This window comes from Scomber scombrus, chromosome 8 (genome assembly GCF_963691925.1).
Source record: "Scomber scombrus chromosome 8, fScoSco1.1, whole genome shotgun sequence".
Lineage (NCBI taxonomy): Eukaryota > Metazoa > Chordata > Actinopteri > Scombriformes > Scombridae > Scomber > Scomber scombrus.
The window spans coordinates 30087038-30110328 of record NC_084977.1 but is presented as its reverse complement, the minus strand read 5'-3'; the positions used below and the strand labels follow the sequence as shown (position 1 = coordinate 30110328).

Genomic DNA, 23291 nt, shown 5'->3' with positions numbered 1-23291 from the left:
CTACAATGATGCCAATTTCTACTTTTAATTTTATTTTCTTCAAGAGACCAGCTCAGGAAAGTCTTCCCCTCTTGCTCCCAATTCCTCTCTACTTCTTTTTTAATCCGGTGTCTGAGAAGCTCGTAACATTTATTAATCACGCTCTGGGTGCTTTGTCTAGTTAATGCTAGTTAAGCCTATTTAAAACAAGAGTAGCATACACCCATCAACACCCAGAGCAATCTCAAAATTTCCATTTTTGAGTAAATAATACATTAGAAAAGTTTTTTATGCTGGTTTTCTGGTTTATTATAGAACAAAAATCCCTAAAAAAGTAGTCGATGATATTAGGATGAACCTAAATGCTAATAAACTTTTGTTTTTTGTGCTATTTGATACAGTTAGGTCTATTTAAAATCCTTTTAAAAAGCCTAGGGGAACACGTTGGGACTATCTGAAACTGTTTTGAACTGATTTGCCTCTTTTATTTTTTAGGTTCTTTGTCTCCACATATAAACATTTCCTCAAAAACACTCTAAAATAACTTGTGGGATTCCTCAAGGGTCGAGTTCAGGGCCACTAATTTTCATTCTGTTACCCCCCCTGGTGTTGCAGTCTCTTTCCATAGCTCTTCTATGATCAAAGCAAGTGAAGTATTTATATTTTTAAGCTCAGGAAGGACACAGCGGCTAAATAAATGCCTTAAAATATCTGCGTGTACGAGGCTAACCTTGATCTCGGGCAGCTGGAGGACTTCGGGGAAGGCGTTGATGCAGTTGGAGTGGGCAGAGAGCGTGTGCATGCGCTGACAGTTCAGGATGGTGGTGGGCACGGCTCTCAGTCTGTTACCGCTCAGGTCCAGCTCCTCTAGCTGCTCCAGTTGTGCCAGTTTACTGCAGGAGGAAGAAGAGATGGAGGAGGAAGAGGAAGAGGAGGAGGAGGAGGAGGTATGGTTATTTTGGAGCGGTACGTGACACTGCATACTTTTATTTTGAGAGCCACATTTATCAAACTCATCTCTCTCGTGACTTTCCTAGAGGAGAGGCGGTGATCCGAGACTGGATAATGAAGCAAAGTGCGCCATGATTTCAGGTTTTAGAGAAACATGAGCTGCCAGAAGCTTCAGATCTCAGCCTCTGTGTGTTTTGAGAAGCTCAACCTCCCAAATTAGACTTTTATAACTCTGCTGGACCAGATCACAGTGTGTGTATATATATATATTAGGGCTATTATACTTTTGAAAATTTCATTACTTTTTATTTTTATTTAGTTTTTCAGGTCAGTTAATTTAAAAAGTGATTAAGTAGTTTTAGTTTAGTTTTTATTTATTTTTGTTTTTTTTAGCTATTTGGAGCAAAGCCTTGATTAGTAGAAGCTAAAAGGGATGAAATAAAGTCTGACACTGAGGTAAGGTTTGCTGTCTCCTGCTTTCCTGTGAGAGCTTACAAGGTGGGCTTTCACATTAGTGGGATTTTTCCCTTTTTAGCTGTATCCCACAAATGTTCCCATCACTCTTCATCACCACACTTTTACTTTTATCTACAACGGGGTCATAGTCAAAATATTCCCATATTGGGCTGTGACGTTTTCTACCTGGAACTTCTTCTTTCTTTCTAGAAAATCATAAATTGTATGTTAAGCATCTTCTTCTTGTGCGTTATGCGGCAGCCAGCGTCCGCTCTGCTGCCACCTACTGAAACTAGCCCGTTATCTCAAAGAGTCAAACTGAACAGGACACAATAAAAATGAAGAAAACGAAACAACGACTAAACCTGCAATTCAGTTCAGTTTTAGTTAGCTAACTATAATAACCCTGGTATACGTGAATTTCCTGTTTCCTATTTAAAATTTGTCCTTAAATGCAGCACAATCCCATATAAGTAAGCACTGTAGCTGTCACACACACACACTGATCTCTCTTTGCAGGCTCTGTTCAGGTACCAGACTTTATCTTACCTGGCGGTGAAGGTCTGCAGCTGGTTGTAGGCGAGGTGAAGCACCCTGAGGTGGCCGTGACCCGTCAGAAGAGTGACACACTTGTCTGTCAGGCTGTTATTGGTCACGTAGAGCTCCTCCAGGCTGCTGAAACTGTCTTCTGATAGGCTGGCCGCGGGGAGGTTCTCCAGCTTATTGGCCGACACGTTTAGGTATCGCAAGCTGTGATGAAAAGCAGAGAAAAAAGTTACATAATGAATCAATGATGCAAAATAAGACAAAAAGAAAGACAAGAGACATTATGGAAAGGGAACAAAAGGCTATTTGTGGTATTCACCTCTGTGCTTTGATGAACAGGTTGTGTGGGAGCTCGGTCAGATGGTTGTGTTGGAGATCCAGGACCTCGAGCTGCGATCCCTCCAGCCTCTCAGCCAGCTGACACACATCGTTCCAGCCTGCCAGCAGCTTTCTCAGGCTCCCACTGGACAGCAGCCTACAGTACGCAAACAATACAGCCGGCTCAGTGTCTGATGAATGTCACCTGCTCATAAGTAGGGGGTGTATTCATGAGATTTGACCCCCCACCCGCTCTAAAACTGCCATAAAAAAATGTTAACAAAGAATAAAAATGTGAATTTCACCCCTGCTTCAAGAGATCAGTATTTAAGATTTGGCAGTGAATGCTGAGTCCAAATTTTAGGCTTTTTTTTTTACTTCTATGATGAGATATTTAGAAGAACTGGACATCAGACAACTTTCCAACTTTTTTCATTGTGTGTTTTGTTTAGGCAGCAAATGATTAGTGTGACGGGCCGTCCACACTAAGAAAGATAACTATAACAATAACGATCATTCCAGCTGTGTGTCCAGCTAATGAAAGTAGATACTGATGAACTGTTGCTGCTGTATGTTTTACAGAGAAAGAAAAAGAAAACTGGAAGTAAATATAAATGAATATAAACGAATAAAGTCATTACTAAGTTTCCAAAATTAGGAAGTTGAAATTTTACTGTAAATATCAGGCTGGATGCAGATTTTGTTGTGCTGTATGAATTACAGGAAGGATTTTGTATCGTTCATCAAATCTCTCGGAAAGTCATCGCAACGATATCGTATATATTTTAAAACTATATATTTATAGTAATAGTTCTTGGTGTGGGTCGGTCTTTACTTGAAAAGAAGAAAACTTTTTGTGGTTCGCCAACAACTTATTTACTGGCGACCTCCATGTTCAACAACAACAACACAGTTCTGTACATCCCTTCCAGGACCTTCACAATAAAAGTATGTTCCACTTTTTCACCCTAATAGATGATAACATACTTTCACACAGGCTGCTATTTGCCCGAATACAATCAGTATAAAACTATTACTACCTGGGACTGATCATGTTTAATTGTTATAACTAGGTTATATAAAAATGTATTATTTGGTGTTGGCACCAAATCTCAGGTAATGATATTTTCAAAAGCCATAAGACTCTTAAATGCATAATATTGCACGGTTACACATCTACACATCAGCTACCTCTTAAATTATTTTTATTGTTATTTATTATGATTTTATCAGGCACTTGATTGCACTTTACTTTAGTATAGCACCTTTAAATGTTGCTGCCTAATTGTCTTTTTTCTTTTTGTAACCATGGTTTGGAAAATGATAAATAATCTGTTCACATCAATAAAATCAGATCAATAAGAGACATTAAAGACTTTTTCAATTAAACCAAAGGAAAAAAAATGCCATTAAGTACACAAACAAACAGCTTCCCACCTCAGTTTAAAGAAAGTATTATTGACATTTCAGGAACCTCTATGCACCCTATTTATAGGTGGAGGACTTACTGTAAAGGCAGCTCAGTAACAGAATTGTGGTTGATGTCCAAAACTTCCAGTTTGCTGCTCTCACACACCCAGTCAGGAACACAGGCCAGCTTGTTCCTTTAAAAGAAAAGTAAGAGAGTCAGCATCCAGCTAAGAAAAGAAGAAAAAAAAAGAAAGGATGCTGTAAATAGGACAGTCAAGTGTCTTCATACCAGGACAAATCGAGAACAGTCAGATTCTCTGGCGTCGGCTGCACCTCCAGCTGTTTCAGCTCTGCAAACACAAACACAACATTCCTAAATCTTTATTATCCGAGTGTGAATAGACACACGCTGTCAAACATGATCTGTTTAACGTCTGCGCTACACGTAATGAGTATTAGTAACCGTTGTGTGCTGCGTGCAGGCTCTTGAGGGTGTGACCGCTGACTCTGAGGAGGGACAGAGTGTTTCTGTCACAGCGGAGCAGCTCCAGCCTGCAGAGAGGAGTCACGTCCAGCTCCTGTAGACCAGTGTCCCTCAGGTCCAGCTGGATGATGTGGACCAGCTGCTCCGTGTCTCCCACTGTCACCGTCTGAAGCCGGTTCAGCCTGGGGAAGAGAATATGGACATAAGGAAAGAGGGTGAAATTACTGCTGATTGATATCAATTTAAAGCTGCAACGATTAGTCGAAACGATTCAGAAGATGTACAAATGATCAGATTCCAGCTTCTTAAATGTGAAATGTTTCTTTGGTCCCTATAGTCCTCTTTGAAAGTAGGCATAATATATTTGGGTCATGAACTGTTGGTTGACACAAAACAAGATATTTTAGGTTACATCTTGAGCTATTATAGACCAAATGACTAATCGATTAAGCAATAATGAAAATAATAGTTAGCTGCAGCATTAAATCAACTAATTAATTTCATCTCTTGGCTACATAATAAACAAAACTATGACTCATACTAACGGCTCTGTATTTGAACCTCTAGCATGCTCACAGTAATAATGCTAGCATGCTGATACTGCTATTGAGCTACTTTTAAAAAAAAACAACCATATATTTATTGATTTGGGACAATTGTGTACATGTACGTGTTTGTGTATTTATCACTGTTTATTTTTATTTTTTTATATTCAAGCATGGCACAGCAAATTTCGTTGGACTTCTTTTGAAATGACAATAAAGTCTATTCTTGATGATTAACTGGTGTAATGTTAACCATGTTCACCATCTTAGTTTAGCTCATTAGCATGCTAGCATTTTCCAATAAGCATTAAATACAACGCACAGAAGAGGCTGAAGGAAATGGCGTTAGTTTTGCAGCAATTTGGTCGGAAACTAAAGTATTGGATAAATTAAAATGATGATCTGATGATGGTTAAATGGAAAAGAGAGGAGGTCAAAGTCATTAGAATTCATCCTCTAGTGTCTCTGAATATCTGACCAATGTTTAAGTCGATCCATCACATAGTTCTTAAGATATTTAAACAACAAACAGAAATGTCAACCTCATGGTGGTGCTAGAGGAAATTTAGAGGATCAAGTCATACAAATTCATCTTTTGGGGGGGGGGGGGTTATGAACGTCTGTACAAACTTTCCGAGCCGTCCATCCAATAGTTTTTTATGAGTTATTTCAGTCTGCACCAAAGTTGTGGGCTGACATCACCATCCATGAAGCCGCACTGAACTTTAATTATTTAGTTGTAAGACTTCCAAACCCACAGGACGAAAAAAACAACAACTCAAGGTGCATTTATTTTTTCCTGCAGCATCTTGAAAGGTTATATTTCAGCCGAACTTTGTTCCAGCGTCTCTTTCTAAACAGCTCTGCATCACTGCGGATATGTTTACCTGAGATCTATGTGGCGAGCGGGCAGCCACTGCAGTCCGGCCATATTGAGCACGGAGAGCTGGTTCCCTGCCAGGCACAGTCTCTCCAAACCTCTGAGCTTCTCCAGGATCGGGGGGACGCAGCTAAAACAGTTGAAGGACAAGCCGAGGTAGGTCAGGGCCTCCAGAGAGCCCAGATCCACGGGCAGAGAGCTCAGGAGGTTACCGTCCAGAAGAAGAGTCTGCAGGCTGAACGCACACATATTTTCATTCAATTTCATTTATTAATAATATATATATCAAACACAGAAAAGCAGACAAACTTCACATTTAAGAGGCTTTATTTTTGCTTGACAATAAACAAGCATGTGACCCGAAATTGCCCGTCATGCAGGGACAGCGTCAGCATGACTCTGCGCAACGATCGCTGGGACAAAACCTCTGCATCATGAGGACAGGAGGCTGGTGTTGCTCATTTAATACAGAGAGAGGGAGGGAGAGAGAGAGAGGGAGAGGGAGGGAGAGAGAGAGAGAGGGGGGGGGATTAATCTGCACTGATGGGACCCAGAGTGATGACAACACTGCTGTCTGATGCCTCTGTCAGCACAGTGGAGGTCAGTGAGGATACAGTCTGCTGTCGGCCAATAACCTGACAAATTATCATCATCATTGTTGTTATCATAAAGCCCAGAGGTTGTTGTCTTCTTCCAGCTTTACTTACTTGTAAAGTCCAACCTTAATATCGGTCAGCTGATATTGACTTTATGACAGATATATCAGTATTAGGGCTATTAATCAAATCTCATTATATTTTTTGACCAAATACCTCAATATCGATATTTTGGACAATATTTTAGGGATGATTATCGGTGCTCTCACACAATATATATTGAAATCATGATATTTGATTCTACCCATATCGAGATTTTTGATATATATATTTATATTCATATATATACATTTCTTATATTTATGTATATCAATTTCTTTGCAATGAAACCCTCAAATATGGTTTTCAAATGCTTGTGACAAAGATATGTAACGGAGGTATTATCGGCCAATACATATCGATATTGGAATTTTCTTACTCCCTAATATCGGCATCGGTCCCAAAAATCCAGTATTGGTCGGGCCTTACTTACTTGTGCATCGTTCCAACTTCTGCGGGAAGAGACGAGAGACGGTTTCCGGACAGGTTGAGCTCGGTGAGTGAAGTGATGTCACACAAAGCCAGAGGAAACTCGGACAGAGCGTTATTCGACAGACTGAGGCTTCTCAATTTACAGAATCTAAAAAGAGAGCGAGAAAGAGAAAGAAGGGAGGGGCAGGAAGAAAGAGGAGCAGACAAAGAGGGGACAGAGATATTAATCTCTCGGTGCTATAATGAGACTCTGGCCTTCTTGCGAATTCGTGCTGCGACAAAAACAAACTTGTGAAAACTTTCGGTTACACAACACCTGTCGGATAAACATGGAAAATAACAAGAGAGGAAGCCTGCATGAGGTCTGAAGGACAACAGCAGCACAACACACACAGCAGAGCCTACACATGCTATTTAAAGCTATTTAAAGCTAAATGTTTACACAACTTTTCACCATAACAATGCAGCGTGTGGTTCAGGTGGGAGTGCTGTGTGTGTGTATTTGTGTCTTGTGTGTGTGTGTCTCTGTGTGTGTGTGTGTGTGTGTGTGTGTGTGTGTGTGTGTGTCATAGTGTGTGTGTCTCTGTATGTGTGTGTTTCTGTGCATCTGTTTGTGTGTGTGTGTGTGTTTCTGGGTGTGTCTGTCTCTCTGTGTGTGTGTGCCTCTGTGCCTCTGTGCATCTGTGTGTGTGTGTGTGTGTGTGTGTGTGTTTCTGGGTGTGTGTGTGTGTCGGTCGCTGTGTGTGTGTGTTTGAATCTGACACTGTGTGTGTGTGTTTCTGTGCATCTCTGTGTATCTGTGTGTGTGTGTGTGTGTGTTTCTGGGTGTGTGTGTCGGTCACTGTGTGTGTGTGTGTGTGTTTCTGGGTGTGTGTGTCGGTCGCTGTGTTTGTGCGTGTGTGGGTGTATGCATGCGTTTCCTGGCTTTCTGAGTCCAACCTAATTTCAGTTCACAGAGGGGCCAGGGTGAAAGGTTGAGCCGGACCCACATCCTTCCAAGGGAAAGTCTCACTCACACACACACACACACAATGTAGCGTGATCAAAAATTTGATTAATCTGATTCAGAACAGTGATCAAAATTCACTTTATAATTTAAAAAAAAAATCTTTTAAATATTTTTAGATGCTACAGGGCACTTCTTCTGGCACTTTTTTGTGTTTTTGTGCTTTGATCGTTTTTGTGCTTTGATCGTTTTTGTGCTTTGATCGTGTAAAGATTTCTGACTGGGGGAAAAGAAAAAACAAAGCAGGTGATGGTCGTCAAAAACTGAAATCAAGAAAATATGACAAAGCTTCTCTTGCTCTTTGGGTTTATTGTGAAAATAGCACGAGAGCTTTTTGTGCTTTGTGTTTAAAAACTTTTGCCAGCTTGGACAAAGATTAACTTTAATATTTTTTAAGGTTCAAACTGAATTTCAATCACTTTCAGCCACAGTTGAGGATGTCAGTATGTAGAAATGTAGATTTCAGCTTTAATAGGACAGAAAGAGTTATTTTTCAGTCTGATAGGACTCCATTTCTACTTTCAACTCTAAGTTTGGCTCCTCTTTTAATTCATTTTTTCTCAGTTGGAATTATCTCATCACTGCAGCTTTATTTAGTCCAAACCCTACTGTGTCCTTGTTTGAAGGTCTGTGTCACTTTCCTTTTATTTTTCCAGTGTAATGTTATTTATCCAGTTATCCAAACTACAGCTCAACACATGACGTGAACGACTGAACTCACAAACCAACAGAGGTCAACGACTGTAACTTGCTTTTAATCATCCAAACCACACAGCCGCCCACAGACACACACACACACACACACACACAGACACACACAGACACACACAGGCGTCATGTCTAATTTGATCTAAGCTGCTTCTTCTTTACACCATATGCTAGCTTCCCCAAGACAGTAAAAAACAAACATAAAAAGCTGTTTGGCATCCGTCTTCTCCTCCTGTTGACTTGTTCCTAAAACACAAAGGATGGCGGTGGAGCGTGTCTGAGCTGAGCGCTGCTGACAGAAACTCACCTGGTGAGTGCTGGAACACCTTTGTGAGGTGACATGAAGTTGCTTTTGAGATTGAGGTGGGTGAGGTCCTGGCTGTAAAACAGCTGAGCGGGCAGTTCCTCTAGGCTGCAGCAGGACAGGTCGACTGAGTTCACTCTCTGGGACGCGATCTGATACAATGAGAGGAAGAGACGGGAAGACATGATGAGCGACTTATGAAGAGCACAAGTGAAGTCAAGGAGGAAGTTAAGAAGTGTAAAATGCTGCTAAATCAACCTTATATATACAAATAAAGCAAAGAGTTGTGCAAAAATGACCACAAGTTAAGTTAAGGAGGAAGTTAAGAAGTGTAAAATGCTGCTACATCAAACTTATATATATGAAAAGATTGAAAATGCAGAAATGAAGCAAAGAGTGGTGCAAAAATGACCACAAGTGAAGTCAAAGAGGTATTTAAGAAGTGTAAGAAGCTGTTAAATTAAACTTATATATACAAATAAAGAAAAGAGTTGTGCAAAAATGACTAAAAGTTAAGTCAAGGAGGAAGTTAAGATGTTTTAAAATGCTGCTAAATCAAACGTATATATAAAAATAAAGAAAGAGTGGTGCAGAAATGACCACAAGTTAAGTTAAGGAGGTATTTAAGAAGTGTAAAAAGCTGCAAAATTAAACTTATATACATGAAAAGATTGAAAATGCAGAAAGAAAGCAAAAAGTGGTGCAAAAATGACCACAAGTTAAGTCAAGGAGGAAGTTAAGAAGTGTAAAATGCTGCTAAATCAACCGTATATATACAAATAAAGCAAAGAGTTGTGCCAAAAATGACCATGAGTACCTTTGAGGCGGTGCGGTGCCAGCGGAGGTGCTCTGTGTAGGAGTCGTAGCTGATGTAATACGTCTGGCTTTGGGGACCAGCTGAGCTCAGAGCCAGACAGTGGCTGTGTCTCTTCACCTCCTCCACCTGCAGCAGAGCACACAGTTTAGTTTGACTTGCATCTTTTCTTTAAACAAATCATCTGTCTAGACGACCTTTTATATATAAACACTGCAGGTTTTACAAAAGCGTGCTGAAAATTAATGAATCTTAGCTTCATTGGGTAATCTGAGACTTTTTTGGAAGTGGTTCATACTGCAGGAAGCTGACTTAAATTTATGCATTTCAGTGCTTCACATGACCGCTAAAGCTTGCTGTTAATGTTTTGAATTCCTCATATGGTTACCTTTGACCCTAATGTCAAAAACAACTACTTAAATTTGAGATTGTGAGGTTATTTGGTTTTTTAACGCACAGATATAAGGTTGGAGCGAATAGCCAGAATAAAAGGAGACTGTATAAGACAACAGCTTCAGCATCACTCCTCCATCAGTTTCCACCCACCAGGCAGCTATAACTCTGATTAAAAGGCTTTATTTTAACATTATACTGATAATACATCATAACCAAAGCAGGTGGGCGACATGAACCAAGTTTATACAGCAATTATTGATATATGTTTCAATAAGATTCAGTGTTCAAAATGACATAATAGAAACTAAAATTCTTGCTTATCCTGTTAAGACAAATGTTTTCTAAAACATATATATATAAAAGTTTGACTGATAAAGGATATTTGAAGCTGATACCATTATTTTAGAGTTTAAAAATCAGTTAATAATAATTTTCTCTTTCTATTTTTTACTATTGCAACCAAGAAATGTGCCAGACAGGGATGTTTAACAGCTGTTATATTTGGCATTTCTGTACTTCATCTTTTATCAGCTGACATATACACAGATACTGTTATATCTGCAATGAGATATATCCGTCTGGACGATTTATCAGTCTGGCTGTAGTATATTATATAAACACTTTATACTGTATATGAAGGTGTGTCTTTTTGGTTAATGTGCATCGGTAGCCAAGCTAGATTAAATAAAATATATATATATATATTTCACAGCACATTTATACTAAAAAGGTCAAAGCTCCTGCAGCACTTGAAGTATAAGCAACCTTCATCAGAGTCATCATAAGTTTAAATGAGATGGTTAAAAAGTAGAAAAAGGTATCCATGTACAGTATATTTATACATTTACTGTCCAGTACCAGTCACTAAGTTTAAACACACATTCCTGTTCACTCCGATGAGAAAGTGAGTCCAAACTGTTGTGACTGGTGCTGTCTAACAATCATACTGTGTTACTGCTCAGCCTGAACCTGAAGGACAGTATTTAGCTTTAGGAGTGTAGGATGAGCACATGGTTAAAAAAAAGAAGTGACCAGAATCTAAATCCCAAAACCAAGACTGTTTTTTTTTCTCTGTTTAGTCTAAACCACAGAGAGGGTTTCTGTCCTTTTAAGGCTGTTTATTAACACTGTAACTTTATACTCTCCTGTTTTGTCTGTTTTATTCTATTTTAGCTTCATTTTATGACCAATTTAACACTTTTAAATTGTATTAAAATGTATTTTTATATTGCCGTGTGGTGCGTGACAGATCAACCTTTTACAGTTTAGCCATTGAATCAGGTGAGCTGAGTCTAGTGCTTTGTTTTTGTTTTTTTTACAAAACATCTAAAAGTTAATTTACATTAATCACCTTTCTATAAACTTTTTAGTTTGCAGCTGCTTTTTAAAAATTAAATCCAAATGTTAGGGTTAATATCTCACACTGTACTATAACTTTTGTATTCTCTTGTTTTATCTGTCTTATTCTATTTAAACTTAATTTTATGTCCAATTTAACACTTTAAATCAAATTGAAATGCCTTTTTATTTGTGTTGCTTTTATGTGCCTGTTTTGATGCCCTTTATGTTTTATGCAAAAGCATTTTGAATTGCTTGGTTGAAAAAGAAAGCATACCTATAACTTTTAGCTGAAGTCTTCATGGGTACTTTTATTATTATATGTAGTTGTAGTAAATTTTATTATAATGCTGATTTCTCTTTATTGTGTTTCTTCTGTGCAAAGCGCTTTGGATTAACTGTGTTGTGTTTAAAGTGCTTTATAAACAAAATAAATAAAGTTAAACTTGTTTAAATGCATTATAAAAATAAATCTGCCTTTGCCTTTAACATGTAAAAGGCGTGACGGCGTTTCATTTTTAAAAGTACCTTTCCTCCGATGAGAGGGAGGATGTGCATCTTGCCCGTGTGGGCGTGTTTCACAGACGAGACAATGAGGCAAGTCCCGCTCAGTGTGACCTGACGCTTTGACCAGCGGTTCACCGGCAGCGCCAGCTTCCCTTTCCGCACGTTGAACACTCCAGAAAGCTGCACGCGCTCCGAGCCTCCCACGCTCCGAGGCTTTCCTGAAGAGAGGGAGAGAGAGAGAGAGAGAGAGAGAAAGGGAGAGAAAGAGAGAGAAGCTTGTTATACGAGTGTAAAACTGATAATCATGAGCCGAGTGATGCTTTTCTTTTCATAATAGCCTTTTTCTTTTTCTTTTGCACAATAAAACAGTTTATTTTTAGCTCCCGTGGGATTTTGTGAATTAACTGCCTCACACTGGATTCCTTTTTCAGAAAGCAAGAGGCGCTGTGAGCTGTGTGGTTATGTAAGTGAATTGTAGCTAATAGCCTGTGGGCTCAGAGAGAAAGGAGAGAGAGAGAGAGAGAGAAAGAGAGAAAGAGAAGTCAGTCAGGCGTGATTTGTTACATTAACCCTTCACTGACACAGAAAAGCACCAGGGTGTAGTTACAGTAACACAGAGAAAGAGACAGAGAGAGAGAAAGAGAGAGAGAGAGAGAGAGAGAGAGAGAGAGAGAGAGAGAGAGAGAGAGAGAGAGAGAGAGAGAGGCGTCGCTCTGTGACTTTAAAACCCAACTTTAAACTGTGACTGACACTTTTATATTCTCTCTCTCTCTCTTTTAAAATAAACTAGTTTTCTGGTGTGCGTGTTTCATTCTCGCCGCTCTCTGTGATCAGTGGAGGGAAAACAAAAAGGAAAAAAGTAACAAGCGAAGAGTCTAAGCCTGAAATCAGATTAGCTCGTTATGTAACGTCCTTTTAACAGCAGCACCTCCATCCTCCCTGTTGCCTCCTCTGGTGACTGAAACTAAACATCACTCAAGTTTCTATTGACTAAAGATGAACCCTCAATGTGTATCAAAAACTATCTGCCTCAAATCCTCGGCCAGATTTACAGATTTTATTGATTAACTGAACAAATAGTCTCAAATTTTATGAAGAATTTTCCCATTTCAGGCTGTGTTTGTGTTCAGGGAAACGTGTTGTGCAGCTGCTTGTTTTTAGGTTTTGCAGAATAACATTTTATATTCCTCAAAGTAAAGAATTTGAAAAGTTAAGTATGAACACTAGTATTGAAAATGACAATATTCAGCTTTACTTTACTCGCGCCAGGTGGAGTTTAAACTTATTTAGGTGTTTGATGCATCAGATTTGACTCTACTGATGGACTGAAATGTCTCAACTAGAGATGCATTAGATGATTAATTGATTAGCTGATCGACAGACAATTAATCTGCAATGATTAAGATATAACTGAATAATCATTGAAACATATTTAAAGACAAAAAAGGAAAAAATATTGTTGAAAAACTTGTTCCATTTGCTCAAATATGAGTATTTTCTTGTTTTAATGCTCTTCTTTGATAATAAACTAATTACTTTTGGACTATTGGTCAGAACTTTAGAAAAGTTACCACGACCTCTGGGAAGATGTGATGGACATATTTCTAATTTGCGCACATATTAAAGACAACAAAAATAATCAAAACAATAATGGTTGGATGGATAAATCTGTAGTGAAAGACAAAACAATCTTTTTCTGCAGCCCTAATCTCAAAAGCTACTGAATACATTGTTATTAAATTTGGTACAGACATTCATGTTCTCAGGATAAACTGTAATAACTTTCGATGATCTCTTAACTTCTCATCAAACTCCATCAAATCAAACTTTAAATGCATCCAGTACTTTGGATTGAGAATAAAAAACATTCCCATGAGCCTTTAGCTGTACTTTCAACCCATACACTTGCTCGTCTTGCTCTGCAGTCATTTAAAAGTGACTCTGATAGCAGCGACGCTCGCATCAGTTTCCCCCGACGACGACACCGAGGCTCCTAAACACAAGTGATTATTGATTTCTGACTGGAAGGATATTTGGTGGGGAGTTTTTTTTATGGCTTATCGTTGCTCTTTGTTACAGTTATTGTGAAAACTCTGGTGTCTAACGGGTCTAAATCTCAAGATCAATAACTTTTTTTACTTGCCAATATAAAAGCACATTAATATTACACACTGAAAGAGGTCAAACACACAGGAATGTCAGGAAGGAGCGCTTTAAAAATAAGATAAATGGTCTGCAGCCAAAAGTTAACTGAATTAATTGATTTTAAAGCATTTTACAGTCTCCTGCCTGTATGAGAATAATAAACTCTGTTATTAACATTAAAGACCGTGTAAAGTGAATTCAGACATTTTCTTCTAAACACATTAAATAGGTCATAAATGTATTTCTAAAAAAGGTGTAAAAAGCATTTCAACCATTTAGATTTGAATTGTGGAGCTAGGCTTCACAAACTGAGTTTCAATATTTCTGTGTCTGGATTTAATGGGCGGCTCTGAAAATCTCCGCCGGGTCACGTAACCGCTGACCAATAGCACGGTTACACACCGGAGCATAAACCCGCCCCTGCTCCTGTAGAGGTATAAATACATTTAGCGCACACTACTACTACTACAGTCTACAGTTAGCCAGTTAGCTGAGTTAGCCGCCGAGCTAACCGCCGAGTTAGCCACCGAGTTAGCCGCCGAGCTAGCAGCTGAGTTAGCAGCAGAAAGCTCTCAGACCTAGCCTCCATGTTTCTGGTAGAGGTGGTGACTTTGATTGACAGGTGACACTTGGTAGGGGGCGGGGTTTCAGCGAACTCGGCGGCCACTCCCACAGCGTTTGGGAGCAGAGAAAGAGGCAGACTTTTACACAACTTTGAAGCATAATTTCATATATTTAGCTATTTTTTTTAATCATTCAAATTTGGCAGGGTGGTTAACAACATACTTTTCTGTGGTATGTCAAACTCAGAACACATATTTATTCTTACTTTACACAGACTTTAACAGTCATTACATGAAATCATGTTTGCATCTGCTGCTGTTTTTGAAGATAAACCATGAGACAGCTGAAGATAAGTTTAGTGTGTCGCGCTGTAAACAGTCTGGAGGCTGCTCTGCCCTCATCGATGAGTTCCACCTTTTCCGTTCCGTCAACACAAAACGCCCGAGCTTCAAAAAGAGGAACTGATAAGCTCAGAGGAATACGTTTCCAATGGATTGGACAATTTGGAGCTGGTTGTAGACCAGAACCGGTTCTCGATTCCCATCCGTAGTTATAACTAGGGTTGCAAAATACTGGTAACTTTCCATGGGAATTAACGGAAATAAACTGGAAATCTGCAACATTCCTCAATCACATGCACATAGCACATTACTTACTGCAGGACCACACCTCCTACATGCTCCATGCATTCCTCCATCACATGCACATAGCACATAACTTACTGCAGGACCACACCTCCTACATGCTCCATGCATTCCTCCATCACATGCACATAGCACATTACTTACTGCACTGTGCATTCCTCAATCACATGCACATAGCACATAACTTACTGCAGGACCACACCTCCTACATGCTCCATGCATTCCTCCATCACATGCACGGATCATTTCTACAACCCTGGACTATTGAAGACACACATCTGAACCCAATTCTTTAATTTAATGAAAGAATTGATTAAAGTTCTAATCACAGATACAATCAGTCAAAATGTGTTTTTGCATGCAAGTCTGCTTATGACAAAATTAAATGTTTATATTTATGTTTGTATACAGTTGATACAGTTTGTATAAATAACCCAACATTTCCAGTTAATTACCGTTAATTCCCATTGAAAGTTTCCAACTTGGAACATTTCCCAAATTCCGCCGGCTTAACTTCCCATGGAAAGTTTTTGGAAATGTATCGAGCATTTTCCACTCCTTTGCAAACCTAATTATAACACAGTTTCACCAACTTCGCATATCATTTTAAGTCCTTAAAATGACGATGGATTAGGTTTTAAATTCTTCTGGATGACTCCGTTTTTTGATTTGAAGCCTTTAGCTGTTTAATTGTATGCAGTTGATTCCTTGATGAGTGATCGGCCCACATGAAAGCACCTTTTTTTATAATAGCTGGTTCAAACAGGATCAGGGAGCCGTGAGAGCACGAAGACAAAAAATATAATAATAAAGACGACTGAAGCTGCAGCGTTGGCCTGTTAGTGATTTGTTATTCCCAAAGTAAGAACTGAAATAGGAAAAAAAGCTTGTAGGTTTTTCGGCACCTGATGCTTTGAACAATTTACAATCCGAACTTCAACTTCAAAACCTCGTAGCCTTGATTTAAATTTTACAGTTTTACATCTTTTAGATAGTTTTTAGATACTGCAGTGAGCTGTTTCTGTCACTTTCTGCACACTGGAGCATTTCATTATTATTTATTAAACATATATTTGTTTTAGTAGTACAATTTTGGGGTATTTTTAGTAATTACTTTTTTTTTTTTCACCATTGGATAGTTAAAGATGTGTTTTAAGTTATGTTATGTGTGGCTGTCTTAGGCATGGATGTAGCTGCTGTAAACTAAGATATTTCATCTATTTATACCTCAAAATATACTTAAATATTGAGACAATTCTCCTGATCATGGCATTAAATCACCATGTCAACTTGTCAAATGTAAATCTTTGGGGAGGCTCGTGAACTTTTTTGCCCCCAGAAAGTAATAATCTGAAAAAGAAAGTTAACTTTGCTTCTTTTTACAGAAGCCATAAAAGGTTGGAGCGTTTCTGCTGCTGATCCTTGATCTCAATGGGACTAACTTGGTTAAATAAAGTCTAAATAAATAATAAATAACATATAAAAATGTTCATATAATATTTATAAGATTTTTTCTGTCTCAGCTGCCCGAATGTATAAATCTTACTGAGTGATCAAATGTGACGTAAAACTGACTATTGAACTCATGACTGACTCGTTTTCCATTTAAAGCTAAACAATAATGAGGAATGTGTATTGTGTAGGTCCACCCTTCCCTGGGCGGTGCAGGCCAGACATAGGTGGTGTAATATATACAGTCACACACACACACACACAAATATACATGCCCTTTCCTTCCGTCTATAACTCCTAGAACATCCTGTCTCTCATCAAGTAACCAATAGTCATTTCCTCCTCATTTCAGTGCTAAAAAAAAAGGGATTTTGATGCATTTTAACCTCTTGACCCTCAAAACTCTCCAAAAAAATGCAACAAATATCTTCATCTGACATCTTCATCCATTTAAAAACATCTTATTTATTTCTTAGCAGCAGTTTTAACACTTTGCCTGCAGCTATCTTGAACTTTAGCCAGAAACTGAAGCAGCCTCTCAGTTCTGCATTGTGATAATGTAATGGCGACACACGGCTGAGATGAAAAGAAGAAGTTTGCTCTTTTTTAGCCTGCGTTGTATTTATTTACAGACGAGTTTATTGGAACTAATTATTCTACTTTGTGAGAACTAAAGCAATGACCTCTGAGCTGAAGAGGAGTCTCCGATGCGGCGACTGTCTCACAGAGATCCAAAACACTGAGGAGGTGAAATCTGAGTTCCTACGAAGGTCACTTTTCTCTTACGGTCAGCTGCACTGTGAGCGAACGAGTGTGTGTGTGTGTGTGTGTGTGTGTGTGTGTGTGTGTGAGTGTGTGTGTGTGTGTGTGTGTGTGTGTGTGTGTGTGTGTGTGCATTTAGAGCCAGAGGGATTATGCTGAGTCAAACTGCATTGGCTCGACTCTCTGAAACACCGACATTAACAAACAAAAATCATCATACTGTAAAACGCTGAGAGGAGAGGAGGAGAAGGGAGTGATGAGCAAATATATGACACATCTTTTAATTTTTTAAGTTCAAACTAGGGCTGGGCAATAAATGGATATATATCGATATATCGCTTTATTTTAGAGATATCATCTTAGATTGTGAATATCTTAATATGGTGATTTAAAATGTATTTTCCTGCTTTTAAAGGCTGCATTACAGTGTAAATGTTATTTTCTGAGCTTAACAGACTGTTGTATTATCTGCCTTTATCCATTTAGTCGTTATATCTACATTATGGATGATTGCATAATGCATAAATATCCTGTAAAAGCACTGATTGTCAAATTATCGTTATCGAGGTACTTGAAACATCTTCAAAATCTTCAAGACTTGGAGCTCAAATCAGCTAAATCTGTGGCGATCTGATGTGTCAAGAGCTTAATTTTAATGTCAATATTCAGAAATAACAGAGTAACTTTAAAAAAATGTAGATATTTTATATTTATTGTTTAAAACTTGCAGTAAAAACAACTACCTGACATTGCTATTGAACTGTTCAGTGAGTTAAATCATCTCTCTCTCTCTCTCTCTCTCTCTCTGCTGTGACTCATGGATTTGAAAGTAACATAGGAAACATGAAGTGTGACTAACCTGTTTTATACATCACGTACTAACACTCAGCATTGCATCAGAAGAGAAAAAAAACAGGTGACTAAATGAATCTAACTTAGCTGTAAATGTGACAGTACTGCTGACAGTCTTTCATTTAATCCTTTCATCTGTTAAGTTGTGGTAACTGAGGCTCATTGTGATCTGAACCTACTCCTATATAAACTACACATTTCACAACACAAAAACAGGAGGAAAAAAAAAAGCTAAATAAAGCAAATCATGTTAATTTAATTACTTAAGCAGTATTCATTAGGTTATTAAGCCTGAAGGGATTTGTAACTTGCTTATTTTCTTTCTTTCTAGTCCACCCTCCCCCTCTTTCTCTCTCCTTTCTTTCCTTCTAAAACTGCTTTCCTATTTACAGAAATGCACACAAGCAGCTTACCAGGTTATTTATATGTTATAAAAGTGTTAAAAGTGAATGAGACGTCTTAAAAGTGGTGAAATAATGTAAATTTTAACATTTACAGAAACCAACTGGGCAAAGTCCATCAGCTGGTGACGATCATGTGACTCGATCAAACGCTGCTAGATGGATGATTCTGAGAGACTGTTTCCAAATCTGCTGTTCCTGGGGGGTTTTAAAGGTGTTTTATCTTTTCAATAGTTTTTAGATACTATAGGACACTTTTTCTGCACACTGGAGTATTTTATTATTATTTATTACATCTATATATTTGTATTATTAGTACAATTTTTGGGTTATTTTTAGTAATCTTTAGTTTTTTGTTTCATTGGATAATTAAAGATGTGTTTTTATGTGATGTTATATGTGGCTGAATTAAGCGTGGATGAATGGACAATTCTCCTGAACATGACATTAAATCACTATGTCAACTGGTCACATGTGAGCTTAATTATTTCATTAAAGATTAATGAAAATCAGCGACATGTGCCTGAGTTGCAAAATAGATCTGAATGTTTTTTTTATCAGACATGAATCTATGTTATTTTCTTGTGAATTACTTTAGTTTGACATTTTTTTGGGGGGCTCGTGAACCTTTACTCAAAAATAATGATGTGAAAATAAAGTTAACTTTGCTTCTTTTTTTTATAGTGTCACAAGCCATAAAGGTAACAATGACTTGTGGTAAAATCAGAAAGAAGTTATGTTGAAATTTAATTTAGATTTTGACCACATCTTGAATTTCACAGACATTTCATTTCACACCATTAAACCTCTTCTTCTTCCTCTTCCTCTTCTTCTTTGTCTCATGCACTGTAAACTGTCCCTGTCACACCAGCAGCAGCAGCACTTCCCCTCTACTGTCACACCACAGCCTCTGAAGGGCCCCTGCGTCCAGCGGCATAACTCTACGTCACGCTTTGTTCCTCTGACTGTCGCGTGTTACTGTGACTGTGGGAGCTAAAAGGAGGATGACGAGGAGGAGGAAGAAGAGGGAGGAAAAGTAGGAGGTGTAGGGGAAGCTCTCCACATAACATTTCCAGGGATAAGAAAGAGGAAAAACAGACATTTCTGCACAATGTCTGCATGTTTTGCACCATTTTTTACCAAAAGTAAGACTGAATGCTCCTGAAAATGTCAAATGGTGTAACCACAAAAGAATGATAAATATTACATATTTTATCCACTTACAGTGTATTCAAGTGTACTTATACTATAACTACTTGGCATACTCTGTCTCACACTGACTATGTAGTCACATTCATATTTATTATCTTTTTAACATTATACTTCCACATCAATGTTTCCTGATTTATTATATTTGATGTACTGTTGGGTTTTTTTTTATGTGTATCTTGTAAGGTGTCCTTGAATGCTTTGAAATGCGCCTTTACATAAAATGCATAAATATTATTAACATTTTGTCAATATTGAGCAGGACATATCCTAAAAAAAAAAAAAAATTCTAAATAAGTTTTCACAAGTGATGTAAATTTTGTTTTAAAAAAACAGTGTTGGGTTGCTAAAAGTGGATTATATTTATTCCACATTTTAGTTCACATTTATTTTCCCTTATATAATCAGATTTGTTATGATTATACACCAATTGACACTGGGTTACATCACATCATTGACCCTTATAGTGTGTTTATCTTTGTGTGTTTGTGTGTCTAAATGAAACGGGTTAGGGTAAGAATTAAAATATTTACATTTTAAAGTGACTTAATACTTAAAACTTATCAAATAAGAGCAAGAAACTAATTTGAATGATCTATTCTTGCTTAAAAAAAAGCATCTCCACCCGTGATCTCCTGACTCTTTACCCCCCTTCTTTCTCTGTCTTTATCAAGGGTGTTAAAATAAGGTCAAAAAAACAATATCCAGTTGTGTTAATCCCATAAGAGATCATCATGGCTCTATTTCCATCCTCTTTACTTTATCCCTTCGTGTCAGCAAAACAGGATCATTACCAATAACAACGCAAAAAAACAAAAAAACAACCAGAACGAGAACAAGAAGACAAAAATGTGTGTCAGGATTTGGGGGATTTGGAGGTAACAGAGCACACCTGTTACCTCCAGATGTGTCTCCCTACAGGCCTGCTCACACACAGAGAGAGAGAGGGTGGGGGGGGGGGGGGGGGGGGGTTTACAGGAATAACACTAGGTATTGTCCAAGCGTGACAATTGAATACACTCGTTTAACAGTTCGACTGACCAAACACAATGACGCCACTCACGGTACACTGAGAATGAGATGGACAATGAATTGAAGCAGAGACTAAAGTGAGCTGCTGTAGTGGCTTTCTGACAGCTGAAGTGGAGAATAATGATTATTTTATCCTAAAAAGAGAGAAAATGAATAAATTTACCTGTAAAAGTGCACTTACCAAAGTAAAAGCGGATCAGGCAGCCAATTTCTGGATTCATGGCCTCCTCCTGCACCCTCCACTCATCTTCAAACCCCAGATTAGTGAGGTACTCCTTCAGTATCTGCAGGGGTCGTTCATCATCCGCCAGCCGCCTCACAGCTCCGCCGTGCAGCTGGAGGAAGAGGGCCGGGGTCGGGGTTGTGTTGACAGGCTCCGGCCATGCTCTGGGCCCCTCGGGGAGGAGGTCCGGGTCAGGCTGGACAGCTGCTTGGCTGGTCAGGGGACGACTTTGAGAGCTGCTGGAGCATTTAGAAGGAGGATTGATGAGTTTGGGGGGGTTTGTGTTATCGATAGATCCAGATTCATTGTCTAGTGTGGTTGTAACATGGTTGGAGGTGGTGCAGGGGTCTGTGGAAGTGGTGGTGGTGGAGGTGGGGAGGTCTGCAGTAGAGATGCTGGTTGAATGTGTGGGAGATGAAGTGAGATCTACTTCGTCTGAGGAGCTCTCAAATGGGTCAGGTCCCTCTGTGGCGCTGTCACAATTCGGGCTCATCACTGAGGAGTCTGTGCCGACACCCAGCCCATCGCTGAGGGAGTCCCGGTGCTCTGTGCTTCTGTGTCCAACACTGAAGTCATCACAGGTGCTGCTCTCCATATCCGAGCCTGAGTAGACTCCGTAACAATCTGCCACACTGAGACTCAAATCCACACCAATATCATTCAGGTACACCTCTGATGAAGAGTTACTTGCTGTTTTATCATCCAAAAACAAGCTAGAGGACAGCTTAGTGTCAGGATAACACAGTTGTGTGTTGCTGTTGTACTGCAGAGCCTCATTTTCTTCTCCTTTGAGGCTTTTGACACTTCTACTATCATCAGTCTGTGCTTTACTATCCTTCCCTTGCTCATTTGAGTCATGCACAGCAGCAGTTTTACAGTTAACTCTCAACACGGCGCCAGCTTTGCTCCCCTCCAGCTTGCAGGCAACCTCTCCAGCTGTAGTGTCCACCGTGCACAACACCGGCCGCGGGTAGCTGGGCGTGAGCCAGTCGTGGACGTGAATGCATCCACGCCGTAGGTCCGATCTCACCCATGTCTTGTCGGAGGCCTGGAGCTGCTTAGATTGCTTTTGCCTGAGAAAAGTCTTCCTATCTAAGCTGAGGGTGCTCAGAGGAGAGGCTGCAGGAGCAAGGGTGGCAGCTTCTGCAGCAGAGGAGGAGCTGCTAGTCGGTGGAGCTCCTAGAGATAAATTCCTCTTGTGCCTGTGTCTCTTCTTCTTGCACAGCAAAGAGTTGACAACAACAGGAGGAGTGGTGGTGTTATTATTGGCTGATGTGAGAGTGTAAATGTTGGCAGCTTGGTTTTGATAGATCCCGTTTCTTATCGCAATCTGGAGAAGGGAGGTGGCCGCCAGCGCTTTCCCCCCGAATAACTTAGCCTCATCCTCCCCAATTGAAGGTCTCTTCCCGGCGGTGGTAGTTAACCCGCCGAGCTGCTGCTTCCCCACCAATATACTGTCACCAGTACACTCACCCTGAGGTGTTTGGTCCATCCTGTTAGCTTCGCGTTAGCTTCGTGTTAGCTTCGAGTTAGCTTTTTCGTTAGCAGGTGAATGCTAGCCGTCCACTTAGCACTTAGCATGCTAAAAAAAAGTACTGCGCAGTTTTGTCCCCTTAAAAAGAAAAAGAGTTGTTGTTGTGCCCCTGCTGCTGCTACATCATCCCGGTTGCCATGGGATTTCTCTTTTAGTCGGTTGCCATGGAATTTTAGTCTTAGTCCGTCGCCATGGAGTTTTAGTCTTAGTCGGTCACCATGGAAGCGGAGCAGCGAACTGCTACTGTACGGGTTAGAGTGACGGTCAGCGGTGCGTCGTGGACAGGGCGGGGTCTCATTGGATATGAATTATGACGCGTTCACTGCTATAAAAAGCTCGGAATTTATTTAAACGCTTAAAAACAACTGGTTGGAAAGTACCTCTCCCCATGTGTTTGGGTTAGAGGACAAGAAAGCCGACGGTAAAAGCTGACTATCATAGTCTGAAATTGTACAACATGTTTACGTGTCTTTATTAAGTCACTTAAATTATTATTGTTATTACTCTACAATAATAACATAATTAAATAGTGACGGGGCGCTGCAATAATTCTGATTAGTCTTTCCTTTTAGGGTTCTTTTTGTATATATTATTTGTTCTTATTTGTTTATGTATTTGTGTATATGTTTGAGATATTGGATACATGAATTCTCCCTATGGGGATGAATAAAGTATCTATCTATCTATCTATCTATCTATCTATC

General features: G+C 39.2%; 1 protein-coding gene across 1 annotated transcript in view; it reads right to left on the bottom strand.

Annotated features, from left to right (window-relative positions):
- LOC133984389 (PH domain leucine-rich repeat-containing protein phosphatase 1-like) overlaps positions 1-22821 on the bottom strand; it is a 27429-nt gene extending 4608 nt beyond the window's left edge. Inside the window, exons 1-12 of the mRNA XM_062423685.1 lie at positions 21012-22821; positions 11791-11987; positions 9532-9657; positions 8718-8866; positions 6698-6844; positions 5577-5804; positions 4124-4326; positions 3950-4010; positions 3759-3854; positions 2252-2407; positions 1936-2136; positions 710-872 (exon numbers count right to left, since the gene is read on the bottom strand). Of these exons, the coding sequence (XP_062279669.1) occupies positions 710-872; positions 1936-2136; positions 2252-2407; positions 3759-3854; positions 3950-4010; positions 4124-4326; positions 5577-5804; positions 6698-6844; positions 8718-8866; positions 9532-9657; positions 11791-11987; positions 21012-22545 (3261 nt within the window). The 5' untranslated portion in view covers positions 22546-22821. The remainder of the gene's footprint in view (positions 1-709; positions 873-1935; positions 2137-2251; positions 2408-3758; positions 3855-3949; positions 4011-4123; positions 4327-5576; positions 5805-6697; positions 6845-8717; positions 8867-9531; positions 9658-11790; positions 11988-21011) is intronic.
- Positions 22822-23291: the final 470 nt, after the last annotated feature.